This window comes from Anolis carolinensis, chromosome 1 (assembly GCF_035594765.1).
Source record: "Anolis carolinensis isolate JA03-04 chromosome 1, rAnoCar3.1.pri, whole genome shotgun sequence".
In the NCBI taxonomy this organism is placed as follows: domain Eukaryota; kingdom Metazoa; phylum Chordata; class Lepidosauria; order Squamata; family Dactyloidae; genus Anolis; species Anolis carolinensis.
Window position 1 is genome coordinate 301,777,576 of NC_085841.1, and position 18,326 is coordinate 301,795,901.

The 18,326-nt window shown below is 42.2% G+C and overlaps 1 protein-coding gene across 1 annotated transcript in view; it reads left to right on the plus strand.

Moving 5' to 3' along the window:
• cry2 (cryptochrome circadian regulator 2) overlaps window positions 1-18,326 on the plus strand; it is a 45,628-nt gene that overhangs the window by 5,751 nt on the left and 21,551 nt on the right. The window contains exons 2-3 of the mRNA XM_003214641.4: window positions 1,967-2,075; window positions 15,809-15,951. Of these exons, the coding sequence (XP_003214689.1) occupies window positions 1,967-2,075; window positions 15,809-15,951 (252 nt within the window). The remainder of the gene's footprint in view (window positions 1-1,966; window positions 2,076-15,808; window positions 15,952-18,326) is intronic.

Below are 18,326 nucleotides of genomic sequence, written 5' to 3' on the forward strand. Positions count from 1 at the left end.
ATTCCATCCTAATTCTCTGGCTTTAAAGTCATAGAGCAATATAGGAAGGAGAGAAAACTCAGATAGCCAGATTAGGGGGTAGTCTGAGATTATTGTATTTATTACTGTGTTTGGTTATATCCCACCTTTTTCACACAATTGGGAGTCACACATTGGCCTACATTTTAAAACCAAAGCAATAGTGCTAATAACATACAACATAGTTTTGAAATAGAACATTATATTTTAAACTATTTCCAGTAGTAAAGCAATTAAAACATTTTAAAAAGCAATTATACACAGTTTAGATTAAAACAATGCATCACCCTCTTTTAAAAAAACGTTTGTTTTAAAAGTCTTTTGGAAAAATAAGATGTTTGCTTGCCAATAGAAGGGCAGGAAGAAGAATGCCATTCTGATCTTCCTGGGAAGGGACTTCCAAAATCCAGGGGCAGCCACTGAGACCCCATCTACACTGCCATTATAATGCAGATCAATCTAGTTCAGTCTGCATTATATGGCTGTACATTGACCGTATACTCCAATTCAAATTGAATTATATGGCAGCGTGGGTGGAGCCTATCACAGTTCTTCATCAACTGTGCCTGAGGGCCTATCTACACTACCATATAATCCAATTTCTGAATCCAGATTACCTGTTTTGAACTGGATTATATGGCAGTGTATACATGTAATCCAGTTCAAACCAGATAATCTGGAATCAGAAACTGGATTATATGGCACTGTAGATCCAGCCTGAGAAGATGGTGGGACTGAGCAAAGATCCTCCCCTAGTGATCTCAGGGCCAGGGAGGCTAATATAGGGCAATACAGTCTGTAAAATAGCCTGCCATTCTGTCTGTGGTACAATAAGCCTTTGGTATCTGCTGGAATTTGGTTCTGGGACTTTCCATGTGTATAATGATATAATAAAACTTTATTTATATACCGCCCTATATAACATAGGCCCTATAGGAAACATACAAGAAGTTAAAAACCACACAGCAATTAAAACGCAATACCACGTAAACATAAATACATAAGACATATAGTCATGTAACATGAATTTAAAATCAATAACAAAACTCCCATCACGAATTCCTTGTATAGTGACCAGGATTCGATATTGAAGTGGCTAGCTAAAATGCTAGGTGTATCAGATGCTACAATACGTAGTGGATAGGAAAGTGGGTAAAGTGTTAAGAGCATAGCCAGCAGGCTTAAAAAGCTCTACTCAAAGATCTGCTGAAACCACCAAGTTTTCAAATTCTTACAAAATGTCTGATCTCTCTGGGAAGGGCGTTCCAGAGCTGGGGAGCCACCACTGAGAAGGCCCTCTCCCTCACCAACCGTGCTTGTGACAGTGACGGGAAGGAGAGAAGTGCCTCCCCGGAAAATCTTAAGAGCATGCGCCGGTTCATATTCATGAATATGTACCAATATTCATGAATACTCATATCTCATATGTAATGGTGTGGTAAAATGGTGTCCTTTATATAAGATGGCAAAATCAAGGTTTTCCTTTTGAATTAAAAAAAAACATTTTCAAGCCTTGGATGGTGGATTCTGTGGATGTGGAATCCACAGATACAGAAGGCCAATTGCATGTATCATGGAAAACATTTTTTAATTACAAAATAAAACAAAGATCAAAGTAAAAAAGAATTATGAGATCTAGTACACTGAAAGCATACAAAATATGATATAAATCTAGCCAGCTGTTGGTAGACAGATATTTCTATAAAAATTAATGTCATTGTTGTTTTCACCTCTTCTGCTCTCTGCAAATTCTCTAAAGAAGTCCACATTGATAGGTGTACATTCAAAGTCCTCTAGTTTATATAAGAGAAAGGGAAACTCAAGTTTTCATAAACTTGATATTTTGCAGTGTTTCTCCAAGTTCTAGTAAAGGACTGTCTCTATTGCCTGTGGACCTTTCAATTATGCCTATTATAGATTTTGATTGCATTTTGTTTCTTCCTCCTAGGTTTTTGCTCCAATCCTTGGAAGATTTGGACAACAGTTTGAGAAAACTCGGTTCCCGTTTATTTGTGGTGCGAGGCCAGCCAACTGATGTTTTTCCAAGGCTCTTTAAAGTAAGATTAAAATTATGTGAAAATCTTTTTTGTAGAGAATTTAATCTTTCACATTAATTACATTGCTGTGGATTTTAACATATTGAATCAAGTGTAATAAAACCTCAGAGGTTACTGTCAGTGTATCTACTAAAGGGATGCATTGAGGTTGCCATTCTGTTCTTCATTGACTCTGCATTCAATAGGGATATCTGTTTTAGTATGTATTTACTGGACATTGGTGGTGGGTGTACAGTATATTGTTTTTTGTGATATTACCTAAGTGGGAATGATAAGATGTAATCTAGATCTGAATTGTACTTGGTGGTTGATTGATATTACTACTGTTGTGTTAACTCTTGTTTTATTGCCTTATTGTGTTTTATCTTTTGTATATTGTGTAATGTATTTATGTTGTTGTTTTTGTAAACGATGCTGATCGGGCTTTGCCCCATGTGAGCCGCCCCGAGTCCCCGCGGGGATATGGTGGCGGGGTATAAATAAAGTTTTATTATTTTATTATTATTATAGATCATCAAAATAGATAATCCACATTGTCTCCTTTGAGCTGGATTATATGAATCTACACTGCCATATAATCAAGTTCAAAGCAGATAATCTGAAGTTTATATGGCAGTGTAGAAGGGGCCTTAGTTTTTGGAGTGCATCTATACTGTAGAATTAATTTCGTTTGACATCACTTTGACCTCCATTGCTCAGTACTATGGATTTTTGGGAATTGTAGGGTTCAGAAGATATTTAGCCTTTTTTGCCACACTACATCTCCCAGGATTCCATAGCATTGAGCCATGACGTCAAACTGCATTAATTCTGCAATGTAAATGGACCTTAGGTCAAGGGATTACTGGACCTTTTAGGAAGAGCCAAAGGAGACAAGGAGTAGCTACACCCCCTGTACTCCGAGTCACTGATACAGCTATGGTAGTAATCACTGTGATTGAACAGAAATGTGGCTTGATTAAGGACAAATGTTTAAAAGAACGAGAATTCACATTATTTTAATGGTACTTTTACAATGTGAATAGTATTACAGACAAAAGAAAATAACCAAGGCCGGATCCAGTAGTAGTGTATTGCTCATATAATGTTTTGTTATATGAATAGCATTACTGCTTGACAAGGAAAAAGCCAGTTTTCTCCAAGCTGCCTACTTTACAAATGCCTAGCTTTTGAAGAAGTCATTTGAGAAAAAGCATTACAGGAGAAGAAGCTTCAATAATCATCTGTGAATTGTGACAGGCAATTTGTCCAAGTCATCTCTTCCATAGCACCTTGGTTTCACAGATAAGCCTTCTTCCAAGTAGCTTGAAATGGGCATCCCTCATTTCCCATTGCTGCCATCTACCATCTACTATTACTATGCCAATGAAGGTATGGAACAAGATGCAGGACCCAAGTAGTAAAAATATAGAATCATAAGGCATACAGCAAAATGAGAGTAAAGCCCATGAGATGAAAGATATGTCTGAAGACTAACTTACATCCCTCAGAAACCATCAGTACACCAGGCTTATTTCATTAGCTTCTTGCACTCTGCATCTAAATGGGAAACACAGTTCTTTCTCTTGTAAAATGTCAGCTAAAAAGTACTTTTCCATAGGCTCTGTGACTCACATATATGGATCAGTAACAGTGATTCATAGATTACCTTGAAAAAGGTCACATTTAGTGGTAGTCTAGCTGTTCTTATTTGCAGAGGCTGCATTGCTGACTGTGAGAGTCTGACTGAGAGAAACAGGAGGCTCCATTCCCTAAAAATGACAATGATTCCGTACAGGGCACAGCATTACTAGCAAGCAAGATTTCTTTACATATACTATTCTTACTAGCTAGTCATCTCCTAGTATTTCACATTGTGAAACTCTTCTTCAAGCCTCATGTGCACTACCATATAATGCAGTTTCATAAACTGCATTATATGACAGCGTAGATTAAAATAATATACAGTAGAGTCTCACTTATCCAAGACTCGCTTATCCAAGGTTCTGGATTATCCAAGGCATTTTTGTAGTCAATGTTTTCAATATATCATGATATTTTGGTGCTAAATTTGTAAATACAGTAATTACAACATAACATTACTGCGTTTTGAACTACTTTTTCTGTCAAATTTGTTGTATCACATGATGTTTTGGTGCTTAATTTGTAAAATCATAACCTAATTTAATGTTTAACAGGTTTTTCCTTAATCCCTCCTTATTATCCAAGATCTTCGCTTATCCAAGGTTCTGCCGGCCCGTTTAGCTTGGATAAGTGAGACTCTACTGTAGTTGAATGCAGTTATACTACATTATGAAACTGCGTTATATGACAGTGTAGATAGGACCCCAGTTAATAACAGGAATATTAGCTTCTTATATTGCATGTTCCACATTTTTCTTGGGATTTGCACCATCCCTCTGTTACTATGCATTTCTTTTACAAAAATGGTTTTCCGTACTGTTTTAATTTGGCTGTACCTTAATGTTGGTTATAGAAAGCAATGAGTGCCTCATCCTACATTCCACCTAGCTCTGTCACATTTTGAAAAGGTTTATAGGATGCTTGCTGTGGCAGCCAATTTCATCTCATACATGCATTTTGTCAGAGGAAATAATCCATGCTTTTGCAGCGTGAAATGAGACAAGAAGCTGAAAAAGAGGCTGGATTTCCTTGAATTATTCTCTTTGCCCTGATGGTTTTTACAATGTTAGACAGGATTTGATGTAATTTTGACATATCTGATACCATAATTTATATGATTAAAAGAGTAAAGTGTTCATAGATGGAGTTCGGATCCTCTTTTTATGGGTTCTGTATCCATGCAGTCAACTACCCACTACTCAAAAATTCCAAAAAGCAAATCTTGCTTCTTCTTTTTCAAGCACCAAATACTATGTTTATGTGCAGGCATGCACTGTTGTAACCATGCAGCCTTTCACAAATCCTCGAGCTCCCTGGTACTTGTTTAAGCTGTTTGCTATTTTATATAAGGGCATCATTTGACTGCAGTATTGTATATAATGAGACTTAAATATCTGTGAATTTCAGTATCTTCAAGAGGTTCTGAAACCAAACTCCAGTGGTGTGCTCTGTTGTGTTTTGGTGAGCCTGTATCTATTGGATTAAGGCTAATAGTTTGGGTGAGCTGAATGGAAGCATGCTTGGGTGCTTATTAATGTTGTGTTGTTCTACTGTGTGTGGCCTTGTGGTCCAAGCAGGGTGGAGCATCTCCTGAGAGGAAGTGAGTCAAATACGTGATTGGAGGAGGAACTAGCTCTCTGTATAGCTGCATTCGCAGTCCCAGAAGCTTAGCAAACAGAAGTTTGATTAATAAAAAAGACCAACAGCATGGATGTTTAATCAGGGAATTTTGAGTAGGAGGCCCAGAGTTCTGTTTCAGTACCTACGGAATATAGATAATGAGAAATTGTGTTCTGGGACGAACACTAACATAACACACTCCTTCACCATAATAATAACAACAACAGCAATAATAATAAAAACAAAAATAATATTTATACCTCACTTTATCTCCCCAAAGGACTCAAAGCAGGTTGACATAAAAGCATTTATATATAATTTTAAATATGCAAATATTAAAACAGAATTAAACACAAACAGCATTTAAAAATCAGTTAAAATCCATCAAAACATAATCAAAATTAAAGACCACAGCATCCCCTGACTAGATCTTAAACACCTTCAGCTTTAAAAGCCTGTTTGAATAAAAAGGTTTTAGCCTGCCTCCAGAAGAACAGCAGGGAGGAGGCTGTTTTGGCTTTCCTGGGCAGGAAGTTCCAGAATCAAGGGGCAGCCACCGAGAAGGTCTGCTCTCTTCTTCCCACCAACCAGGCTTGAGAGGAAGATGGGACTGAGAGAAGGGCCCCTCCTGAAGATCTCGGGGTCCGGGCAGGTTTGTACAAGGGGATGCGGTCAGCCAAATAGCCTGGAATTGAACCGTCTAGGGCTTTAAAGGTCATAACCAGCACTTTGAATTGTGCCTGGAAACAGACTGACAGCCAGTGGAGCTGTTGCAACAGCAGGGTTGTCCACTCCCAGTAGCCAGTCCTAGTTAGCAACCTGGCTGCAGCTCTGAAGTTTCCGAGCACTCTTCAGAGACAGCCCCACATAGAGCGCGTTACAGTATGCCTTATGTATCTACTTTTCACTGGATCAGTGAGCATGAAGTTTTATCGAATGAGAAATGCACAGGGAATATGTCTTGGGTGGAGTTCATTTCTCAAATACAGGAGGAAGGCAGTTGGTGGGATGTGAAATGTAGAAGTAGAGGGATGAGGAATCATTATGTGAGTTTGGAGCTCCAGAATCTATTCAAAGCTTTCTCCCTTATGAGTGATGACAAGGAACAGCAACAAGAACAATGGTATCACTTCTTAGAGAACATGCAGATTACCTTGGAAGATTAAGCACATTAAGTAGCACCCAGAGGAGACATATTGTTGGTGGTAAGGAACTCCTTGCAGAAAAGAATAGAAGCAGTGTTTTGCAAGACCAACAGGCTGTCTTACAAAGTATGATATCTCACTGGGACAAAAATCCATCATGTAATAGAGAAGCAGAAAAGAGTTACCAAGCCGATTACCCCTTTCGTTTGGTCCACATGGGAAGCAATCACACTGTAAAGTCATAGCCTTCAGGATTTCACAAGGGATTACAAAGCTCTGGGTAGAAATTTGGAAGGCCTTGATTCACAGGTGGTCTCTCCTCGCAGTTGAAGGACGTTGCCCAGAATGGGAGAGAAGAATAGTGAGAGATTGTCACGACCCAGGCTGCAGAGCACCAATAACCATACACAGAGGCCAGAATCTATCTAATATCTTTATTGAAGGAATATATAAAATTAATAAAAGCAAATGTAAAAGATAGTCCAGAAGCAGACCTTTCAGGAAAGGTCAAAATTAGTCCAAGGAATTAATGTCCAATATGAAATATTAAGGTCCAAAGTTGTAATCCAATAACCGAAACACTCACTTTGCCAAGCAAAGTGAGGGGAGATGACAAGGTCCTTTAGTCCATAAAACTTGAACGTGGCTAGGAAATAACTTGATACTTGAAACAAGGCTTGAACGTGGAACAAGGTAACTAAGAACAAGAACAAGGTCCGTGGAATAACTTGGTAAAATCCGTGAAACAAGGCAAGGATTAGTCCTGGGAAACAAGGCAAAGTCCGTAGGTAAACAAAGGCTGGGAAGCAAGGCGAAGGCTGGATAGCAAGGCAAGGCTTGAGCTGAAGCGAGACTTGAATCGGAGCGCGCTGTCCAGACACAACTTGCTCCGTAGGCTGACGAATTGACTCCGCGAAGTTGCTACGCGGGCAAAACACCTATATAGAGTCCAACTTTCTCACCAAAGCGGTTCTCTGGGAATCAGAAACGAAAGCTAAACTCTGAGACCAGATGTTAAACTCCTTAAAGATTCTCACGAGAACCAATGTTAATTGGCAACATTCTTAGCTGCTATCCTCGCACTCCTGCGCGAAGCTGAATCCAAACTTCTCTGTTGTTTACAAAACTCCCGGCGCAAGAACACGGGAGAAGTAGGCTCTGGGGTTGTTTGACATACTTCTGGGGCACAACTTTCTTGCAGGTGCAAGGTTTCCAGATCTGCCTGGGAAGGGTCTGGCTGAGAGGAATCCAGTTCAGACTGGGAAGGTAAAAAACCCAAGTTTTCATCTTCATCAGGAATTACAATGTCCTGAGCAGGACTACAAGGCCCATGGTTCATCACACTATCCCCCTCCTCAGGGCCCCTCCCAAACTGGGGTCCTCTCCCCGAGGCGCGAGGTCGCGGTTTGGTGGGATAGGTCAGATGGAAGCGACGGGTTAGATCAGGAGCATGGACTGTGGAGGCGTCTTCCCAAGAGCGTTCCTCAGGGCCAAAACCCACCCAGTCAATGAGATATTGTAGGCGGCGGCGATGAAAGCGAGAATCCAAAATGTCCTCAACCTCGAACTCCTCCTCCCCATTCATCAAAACAGGAGGGGGGGCCGGTTGGTCTGTATCAGGACGCACACCATCCGCCGGAAGGAGCAGGGAACGGTGAAACACTGGGTGAATGCGCATTGAACGCGGAAGTTGGAGTTTGAAAGTCACGGGGTTTAATTGCGCCACCACTGGATAGGGGCCAATGAAGCGGGCATCTAACTTCCGGCATGGGCGGTGGGAGGGCAGAAAGCGAGTGGACAGAAAAACCCGATCTCCTACCTTGATTTCGGGGCCCGGCTGGCGGTGTTTGTCAGCGTGGCGTTTATAGTCCTCCTTGGCTTGGTCCAGTTGCTGGAGCAAAAGTTGTTGCACCGCTGTGAGTTCCTGCAGCCAATCCTCTGCTGCGGGAACTTCTGAAGTTTCAATGACAGGGGGAAAGAAACGTGGATGAAAGCCGTAGTTTGCAAAGAACGGCGTTTCTTTTGTAGAAGCTTGAACTCCATTATTGTAGGCAAACTCAGACAGTGGTAACAGAGAAGCCCAATTGTCCTGTTGGTAGTTTACATAACAGCGAAGATACTGCTCCAAAGTGGCATTGGTGCGCTCCGTTTGCCCATCTGTTTGGGGATGATGAGCTGAAGATAAGCGAGAGTCTATGCCCAGTAGTTTTTGTAGTGCCTTCCAAAAACGAGAGGTGAATTGAGATCCACGGTCTGTGACTAAACTCTTGGGCAATCCATGTAGTCTGAAAACATGCTGAAGAAATAGATCCGCAGTTTCTTTGGCCGTGGGGAGGCCTTCGCAGGGAATGAAATGGGCTAACTTGGTGAATAGGTCCACCACCACTAAGATCGTGGTGAAACCACAGGAAGGTGGTAGGTCAGTGATGAAATCCGCGGAAATTATTTCCCATGGGCGAGATGGGGTAGGAAGGGGGTGTAAAAGCCCTGAGGGCTTCTCCCTTCGTATCTTGGAGCGCTGGCATACTGGGCAGGTGTTGACATATTTTTCCACATCCTTGCGGATCTTGGGCCACCAAAAATCTCTTAGGATCAAATGCATGGTTTTAAATAGTCCGAAGTGTCCTGCTGGTTTGCAGTCATGACACAGACGAAGCGCTTTTTCCCTGCCCGGTCCGGGTGGGATATAAACATGATTTCTATAGCAGAGCAGCCCATCTTTAAGCGAAAAGGGAAAATGCAGACCTTGGCGAAGTTGGTCCTGCGCCCAGGCATCTGCTTGCTGACTAGCCCTGATTTCTTGAGCACAGATGGGTCCTGGAGTAGGGGAAGTTGAACCAATGGGACTGGATTTGGTGTTCCCCACTGTGAGCGTGGCAAAGTTCTCAGGTTGTAGCAGTTGGGATTCAAAGGTCTCCTTGCGTCCTGCAGCGTATTCCGGTTTACGTGACAGGGCGTCTGCTTGCTTGGTTTGAGCTGGGGTCACATAATGGATCTGGAAGTTGAAACGTTCAAAGAATAAAGCCCAACGTTGCTGCCTCTGATTTAGTTTGCGGGCAGTTCTTAGATGTTCTAGATTACGATGATCAGTGTGGACTTCAATGGGGAATTTGGCCCCTTCTAGCCAATGTCTCCAAGTTTCAAAGGCTGCCTTTATGGCCAGTAGTTCTTTTTCCCAAATGGTGTAATTCCTCTCTGGTGTGGTTAGTTGACGAGAATAAAAGGCACAGGGGTGGAGGTGATCTCCCACCGGTTGTAGGAGTACAGCCCCAATTGCCACATCAGAGGCGTCCGCTTGCACCACAAAAGGGGTTCCAGGATTTGGGTGCTGTAGAATTGGCTGGGAGGTGAATAGTTTCTTCAGTTGCTGGAACCCTTTCTCTGCTTGATCAGTCCAGCGGAAAGGCTGCTTTCCACGGATGCAGCTAGTGATGGGGTCGGACCAGCGGGCAAAATCTGGAATGAACTTGCGGTAGTAGTTCGCGAACCCCAAGAAACGCTGCACCTCTTTCTTGTTAGTTGGCGCCCGCCATTCCAATACTGCTGAAACTTTGGCTGGATCCATGGAAAGCCCTAGAGGCGAGATGCGGTAGCCAAGGAAATCTACCTCTTGTAGATCAAAAGCGCATTTTTCTAGCTTGGCATAAAGTCCATGATCCCGCAATCGTTGCAACACCATTTTGACGTGGTTCTCATGTTCTGATTGTGATCTGGAAAACACCAAAAAATCGTCCAGGTAGATTATCAAGAATCTGTCTAGATAGTCCTGAAAAATATCGTTGACAAAATGCTGGAACGTTGCGGGAGCTCCGCATAAACCGAAATTCATAACTCGGGACTCGAATAATCCGAATTTAGTCTGGAAGGCGGTCTTCCACTCGTCCCCTTCTCTGATGCGAACTAGATTATAAGCCCCCCGAAGATCCAGCTTGGTGTAGACCTTGGCTCCTCGAAGTCGGTCCAGTAGATCCGAGATTAAGGGCAGGGGATAGCTGTTCCGCTTGGTGATATTGTTCAATGCTCTGTAGTCCACCACCAAGCGTAATTCCCCTGACTTCTTCTTCACAAACATCACTGGGGAGGCGGCTGGGGATTGAGAGGGTCTGATGAACCCCTTGCGAAGGTTTGTCTCTAAGAATTCCCTGAGAGCTTCTTGCTCTGGTTCAGTCAGGGAGTAGAGATGCCCTCGCGGGATCGGGGCCCCCTCCACCAAGTCAATGGCGCAGTCATAAGGTCTATGTGGGGGTAATTTTTCGGCTTCTTTCTCATTGAATACATCCCAATACTCGGAGTACTTCTTTGGCAAGGTGATGATGGGCTCGGAGTCTGTGGCATGGCATACCTTGGCTACGAGGCAATGGTTTTGGCAGTACGGTGAAGCAAACTGCAGTTCTCTGTTGGACCAGGAGATGTTAGGGTCGTGGAGTGTCAGCCATGGAATTCCCAAAATCACAGGGAAATGGGGAACCTCGGTAACAAAGAAGGAAATCTCTTCCATATGTTCCCTTATCCACATCCTGGTGGGTTCCGACCACTGGCTTACGGGGCCCGTCTTGAGGGGACGGCCGTCTATGGCTTGCACCACACGGGCATTCTTGAAATCATGATATTGTAATCCCAGAGAGTCGGCATACTCTCTATCGATGAAATTGTTGGTAGCTCCAGAGTCTATCATGGCGTGGATCATGACGGGTCCCCTTTTTGCTGACCATAATGTGACCACGAGAAGGAACAGGACCCCGGTTGGCGGCTCTTGGATGGATTTTTTGACCGGGTTGGCGAGCCTCTCTACACCCGGTCGTTGGCTTCCCCCGCCGGCTGTGTGCCAGTCGGCTCAGACGCCTTCGACTCCGTGGAGGACGCCGCCGCAAGACGGGCGGCAGGCTTCCCTTTGGCTGGGCACTCTCTGGCGAAGTGGCCCCCGTTCCCGCAGTACCAGCAAAGGTTCAAGCGTTGACGACGGGCCTTCTCGGCGGCATCTAGTCTGGGACGCACATTGCCCAACTGCATCGGCACCTCCTCGCCTCCTCTGGGGTATGGGGTTGGCGGCGGGGGTCTCCACACCGGACGTGGCTGAACACTGGCGGGAGCGGGGGGTTTTGCCCCGGCTCCACCGCCCTGGCCTCGAACCCATTGTTTCCTGTTGGCAATCATGACTTCAGCCCGTAAACATTGATCAATGAGTGCCTCGAGGGTCTGGGGAGGATCCACCTTGGAGATTTCTTCCAGCATTTCAATGTTGAGACCCTCCCGAAATTGTCCTCTGAGGGCTACATCGTTCCAGCCGGTGTTGTGGGCCAGCACGCGGAACTCGGCTATGTACTGAGACATGGGTCTGTCTCCTTGAAGGAGGCGCCGGAGTTTGTGACCGGCTGCCTCCAAATTGTCCTCGATTCCCCAGGTCTCCTTAAGGTGATCCAAGAAGCGTTGTGCTGAACTTAGGTGGGGGGAGGCTTGATCAAACAGGGCCGTCGCCCAGCTAGCCGCTGGTCCGTCTAGAAGACTGTAGACCCACGCCACCTTGATGTCTTCTTGGGGAAACTCGGCATCACGGGCCTCTAGATAAGCTTGACATTGGCGGCGGAAAACATGAACCTTAGCAGCTTCTCCAGAAAACTTGGTAGGCAACGCCATGGCCGGGAGGCGAACTCCGCGCTCCCTCAACCCTTTTATTTCTCCATCCTGCGCGTTGAGTCTGTCACGGATGCGGTCCACTTCGTCCTTGCTGATGGTGTAGCTGAGCGGCTGTCCAGCCGGCGCGGCTCCGGTAGACATCCTGGCCTCGGTTAGTTGGTGCTTATGGGTGGCGGAGTCAAACTGTCACGACCCAGGCTGCAGAGCACCAATAACCATACACAGAGGCCAGAATCTATCTAATATCTTTATTGAAGGAATATATAAAATTAATAAAAGCAAATGTAAAAGATAGTCCAGAAGCAGACCTTTCAGGAAAGGTCAAAATTAGTCCAAGGAATTAATGTCCAATATGAAATATTAAGGTCCAAAGTTGTAATCCAATAACCGAAACACTCACTTTGCCAAGCAAAGTGAGGGGAGATGACAAGGTCCTTTAGTCCATAAAACTTGAACGTGGCTAGGAAATAACTTGATACTTGAAACAAGGCTTGAACGTGGAACAAGGTAACTAAGAACAAGAACAAGGTCCGTGGAATAACTTGGTAAAATCCGTGAAACAAGGCAAGGATTAGTCCTGGGAAACAAGGCAAAGTCCGTAGGTAAACAAAGGCTGGGAAGCAAGGCGAAGGCTGGATAGCAAGGCAAGGCTTGAGCTGAAGCGAGACTTGAATCGGAGCGCGCTGTCCAGACACAACTTGCTCCGTAGGCTGACGAATTGACTCCGCGAAGTTGCTACGCGGGCAAAACACCTATATAGAGTCCAACTTTCTCACCAAAGCGGTTCTCTGGGAATCAGAAACGAAAGCTAAACTCTGAGACCAGATGTTAAACTCCTTAAAGATTCTCACGAGAACCAATGTTAATTGGCAACATTCTTAGCTGCTATCCTCGCACTCCTGCGCGAAGCTGAATCCAAACTTCTCTGTTGTTTACAAAACTCCCGGCGCAAGAACACGGGAGAAGTAGGCTCTGGGGTTGTTTGACATACTTCTGGGGCACAACTTTCTTGCAGGTGCAAGGTTTCCAGATCTGCCTGGGAAGGGTCTGGCTGAGAGGAATCCAGTTCAGACTGGGAAGGTAAAAAACCCAAGTTTTCATCTTCATCAGGAATTACAATGTCCTGAGCAGGACTACAAGGCCCATGGTTCATCACAGAGATGTACATTTGGCTCCATAGATATTGCTTCCAGGAAAGATTTAGTTTCTTGGATTATGAAGTATGGTTTCATGAAGATGGCAAGTGATGGGTTGCACTTCTCAGTATTTGGCTGGGACATTTTGACTAAGAATCTAACAAATCTAATCAAGAGAACTTTAAGCTCTGTGAAGATGCAGTATTCTTGAGGGTAGGAGTTTGTCAAGTCTGGGGATAATAGCCTGAATATTATCAAAATACTGGGCAAATAGTACAGGAACCCAAAAGCAAACTTTAAAGAAGCCCCTGGTCTTAAAAGTCTCTAATGCATAAAGTATGAGAAATAAACAAGAATAAATTTGTATTCTTAACACAGCAAAGCAAATATGATATAATTGGCATCTCTGAAACCTTGTGGGATGAGTCTCATGACTTGACTGTAGTAATATAGGGGCAAAACCAATTTCTGAAAAATAGACTAACCAGAAAAGGAGGATGTTAGCATTATATGTCAAGAATGTTTACACCTGTGAATAGATCCATGACTGAAATCCTGGAAGCCACGTTGAGAGCATCTGGGTGTAAATTAAGGGGGTGAGAAATGCCAATGCCATCATTGCAGGTGTCCACTACAGACCCACAAGCCAGAACTGAGGTTCTGGGTGATGCCTTCCTGGAAGACAAGGCCAGGCATTAAAAATGTGAGATGTATTAGTAATGAGAGATTTCAACTATCCTGATTTTTTTTTAAAATAAAACTCTGCCAAGAATATATGATCCCACAATTCCAATGAAAAATTGTGTGTATCTTTACAAAAAAAAACCAAAACAGGATGTCTAAATAACTTTTTACTAAGCTACGGTTTTTAAACGGGACATGAATCATGAAAGAGGAATTCAAACAAGTATCTAATTTGTGTAGAGAGAAAGTCAGAAAACCAGAAATGAGTATGATAGCAGGCTTTCTAGATAGATTAAAATCAATAAGGGGGGGGGGGGGGAGGGGTTGGCCATGTCCATAGCAAACAAGAACAGGGAAATGCTAGGGCTTTCCTGTGTGGAGAAGATGGCAACATGCTAACAAAGGACAAAGAAAATGCAGATTTACTCAGCACCTTCTTTGCCTTGGTTGTCTCCCAGTTGCGCTGGAGGTCCTAGAGATTCCCAGAGAGAACATTTTAGTCAAATCCATGCATAATCAAATCCACAAAAGTCAAACTCGCAAATGTGTAGGGTAGACTGTTTATACTTCCTTCCACCTGAAGTAATTATACTGAGGGAAGATGGATTAGGGAGGCCATGCCAGGAGCACCACTTCAGTCTAAGATTGAGAGGAGACCATGCAGCCATTTTGCCCATTACAAGAGGAAAATCAGAATGTGATAAATCTTGTACTTCTTCACAAATGACAGAAATGACTTGCAATTAAGGACTAAGAAAAATCTTCCCAGGCTCTTACATGCAGCCATACTATACAATGCAAGATGGAAATGAGTTTGTCCTAAATAATCTGTTTACTTCAGTACTGAATGAGGAGCTGAGTTATAGAATCAGTTAGCTAAGGGACAGATAAAAGAAGATGCTTGTGATAATTTTGCTACTATCTTTTGTATTTTATAGATTTTAATTCCATGCAATGTCCATTGGGAACAGTAATTAGAATCCTGGCAAAACAAATTTTGAAACATTTTCTATGCAATTAAGACAAAATACTATGCAATTATTCAAAATACTGTGCATAGAGATACCTTCAAGCTACGGTATGTGTATAAGGTGTATCGTCAGAAAGGAGACATTTACTCCGGTTAGAGGTGTAGGACTCTTGTAAATGTGGAAAAAACAAATTAAAAAACACTATTAACTGGAAAGAACACTTCTCTAAAAATTGCTAGGTCCTCCAGTGTGACTCTACAGTCAAATTCTGCTGAAAGGTGACAGTAAGATAGTGCTGAGTTCCTACAAATGTCTAGAGAAGTATACTATCTAGGAATCTGTTTATCTTCAAGTACAACTGTATAGTGGAAGATCTAGAGACTAGATTAATACTCTAGTCTAGATTATTAATAAAATCCGAAAAAAGTGAAAGCCGTAAATGTAGAGGGCCAACTATATCCGAAACATAAATGAATTTCATGTTTAGTCTTGGGTCTCATCTCCAAGATATCTAATTATATATATACAAATATTGCCAAATTCCCCCCCCCCCCCCAAAAAAAAAAAACCTCACCCAAAATACTACGCATTTCAGTTAAGGAATACTCAACCTGTGCTGTTATGAATTGTATCCTGTTATGTACTTTTGTGAATGAAAATGCTACTTATTCTGAAATGGTTATGTGCTTTTGAAGTAAGTGCAAGAGTGGCTACTGGTAATGGAGGTTGGTAAGATGCTTGAATATATGTTAATGCTAATTGTTTTAAAACTAAATACTCTCTGTAATACCGTTTCTTTTTTCTTCTTAATTGGTGTATTTCCCAAGTATTTCCCACAGGTTTTAAAAATGATACTCGGGGTGGTGCCTTCATGTTTGTACTTAGCAAAGCTGATATAGGCATTGTATGGTTTCTTACAGGAATGGAGAGTGACCCGCCTCACTTTTGAGTACGACTCAGAGCCCTTTGGAAAAGAGAGAGATGCAGCTATAGTGAAATTAGCTAAAGAAGCTGGAGTAGAAGTGATAACGGAGAATTCCCATACTCTTTATGACCTTGATAGGTAAGTTTCAGATCTGCTTATACAAAGTATTTATCTAAGGAAACCATAAATAATTTGAGATATCAGAAGATTTTGAAGTTGTTGTTTCTTTAATGGACCAAAATTTCAGTCCTTCTACTGTGATGCCATGAGTACAGAAGTAGCAAACATCAGCTGCACTCCTCTGTAGTAATTCCTTGACACATGATGCCTTTTAGAAGCTTTGTTCTTTTGAGCCTCATGTTAACAACAGTATTAAACTGGGGAAGTCAAAGAAAAGTACGTTTTCTCCCTTATACCCTTATAATTAAAAATATTGTTGTAATTGTACACTAATGAAAGAACCAAAAAAGAATATTTTTATCAAATTTGTTGACTAATGGCAACCCTTTCTATATGAGAAACATCCAGGAGTCTCAGTGAGCATCTGTCTTAGGTCCTGCAAACTCAGGGTTGTCACTTCGTAAATGATCTTCCTCCTTTCCTATTGCATCTCACTTTATCAAGCATTACTGTATGTCTAAGGTACAATAGCCACAGTTTGATCATTTTGGCTTCTAGGCCATAAATGGTCATGTATAAGGACAAATGCATATTTCTGTTTGGCTACATGGTGAAAGAATGCACCTTTTTGCCAAACATCTTGAGGGAATAAAGCGAGAAAAGATATAACCCACAGGCCGCAAACAACTCTCAATGCCTTTATGTACCCTGGGTCCCCCAAAGCCCTCATGTTTCTTCCAAAATTAAAAGTATATATTTTGAATAATGACAAACCATTGCCTCAGGAGCAGTAGTTTATCTTTATTCACATACCCTGTATCTCAACAACAAAAAACAGTCTTGCCAGGAAGTAGAAATCACTTTGCATTCGTATTTTGGCTAGTGAAAAATGGCAAGTGGTACAGTATTATAAAGTCATAATTTTGTGCATGCGGACAATTTTTTAAAAAGCGTCTTCTCCCATGCTTACTTGAAGTCCAGCAAGCAGAATTTGTTCATGAATCTTGTACTATACATCTCCATGTGCAAATATAAAATTATTGAAGGGTGTGTAGCATGTAAATCACACTGTTGCTTTGTATGTGCACAGGGAGGTCCACATTACATTTCCCTTTTCCCCTTATTGATTTACTTTTTTAAAGAAAAAGCTGCCAAACTGTTATTTATTTACCTCATGTTTGCATTTTCTGGTCTCATAACTCTTAAAGAAAAGAAAGAGACTTTGAGCTTTTGTCGGCTCATTCAGTAGTAGCATGATTTGTTTTAGTTTCTGAACACAGCCATCTTGATGATGTTTTTTAATTCTTGGATATTGGGCTTTTTTACAAACAGTGTTAGTTTGCTATTAATTGTGCTTAGCATTCTAGATCAGGTTTTTTTTTTTTACTTTCTGTATGCATGTGTCTTGCAGTGCAATTAATAAGTTTCAAATAAACACATTTGCTATGCAGGGCATGGATTTCATGAAAGCAGCTTTTCTCTTTGAAACCAACTGTTAGAAGTAGAGGCATTTTTTCTGTTGGTATTTCATGCCTTGAATTGTGTGCTGAGAAGTAACTTGGAAGCTAAATACCAATCATATGGAAAGCTTGAGTGTGATTCATGCCCATTTTCTTCTGTGTGACCTCTCATACTTGCTTCTTAGTATATCACTGTTCAGAGGAGTTTTATTGTTGTAAAGCAGAGGTGGGATAGTTTTCTGGGGTGAGTTTTCTACTCCTAGGACTCAGGGCAGGCCTTTACTAGCCCCCAGATTTATGTGTAGGGAGAGACTTAAAGGTCAGACTTCTAACCCCAGTTTCAGTTGGAAGGGAATGAAAGAAGGTGCAGGAAAGCACTGCTATTTCTTTTGTGGGGGGAAATTGCTGCTCCCGGTTTCCAGAAATGATATCAAACAGGAAAACCTCCAATAATTATTGAGGATATGTGGTCTTCACCAGTTTTACAGAAGCTGTGTAGAATTGTATACATGAGAGCTGTAAACAAGAACTCTTTTGTTCTCTTTAAATAGTCTTCTATTCATGCTGGCAACAAATTGCCTATTAGGACAGACTGTTGTTTGCAGGATTTTCTTTTCTTCCTCCTGAATTGCTAAGGGCTTGTTTGAATGCTTGGAAAGAAGGAAAAAGTTATGTTGTCAAAGGGGTCTCCTTTCTACATGCTGAGAGGGGACATGAGATAGCCATGTTTAACTATTAGAAAGATGTCACATTGAGGAGGGGGCAAGCTTGTTTTCTGTTCCTCAGAAGACTAGGTACGGAGCAATGGATTCAAATTGCAGGAAAAGAAATTCCACGTAAACGTTATGAAGAACTTCTTGACTGTAAGAGCTGTTGAGCAGTGGAATATGCTGCCTCACAGGGTGGTGGAGTCTCCTTCTCTGGAGGTTTTTA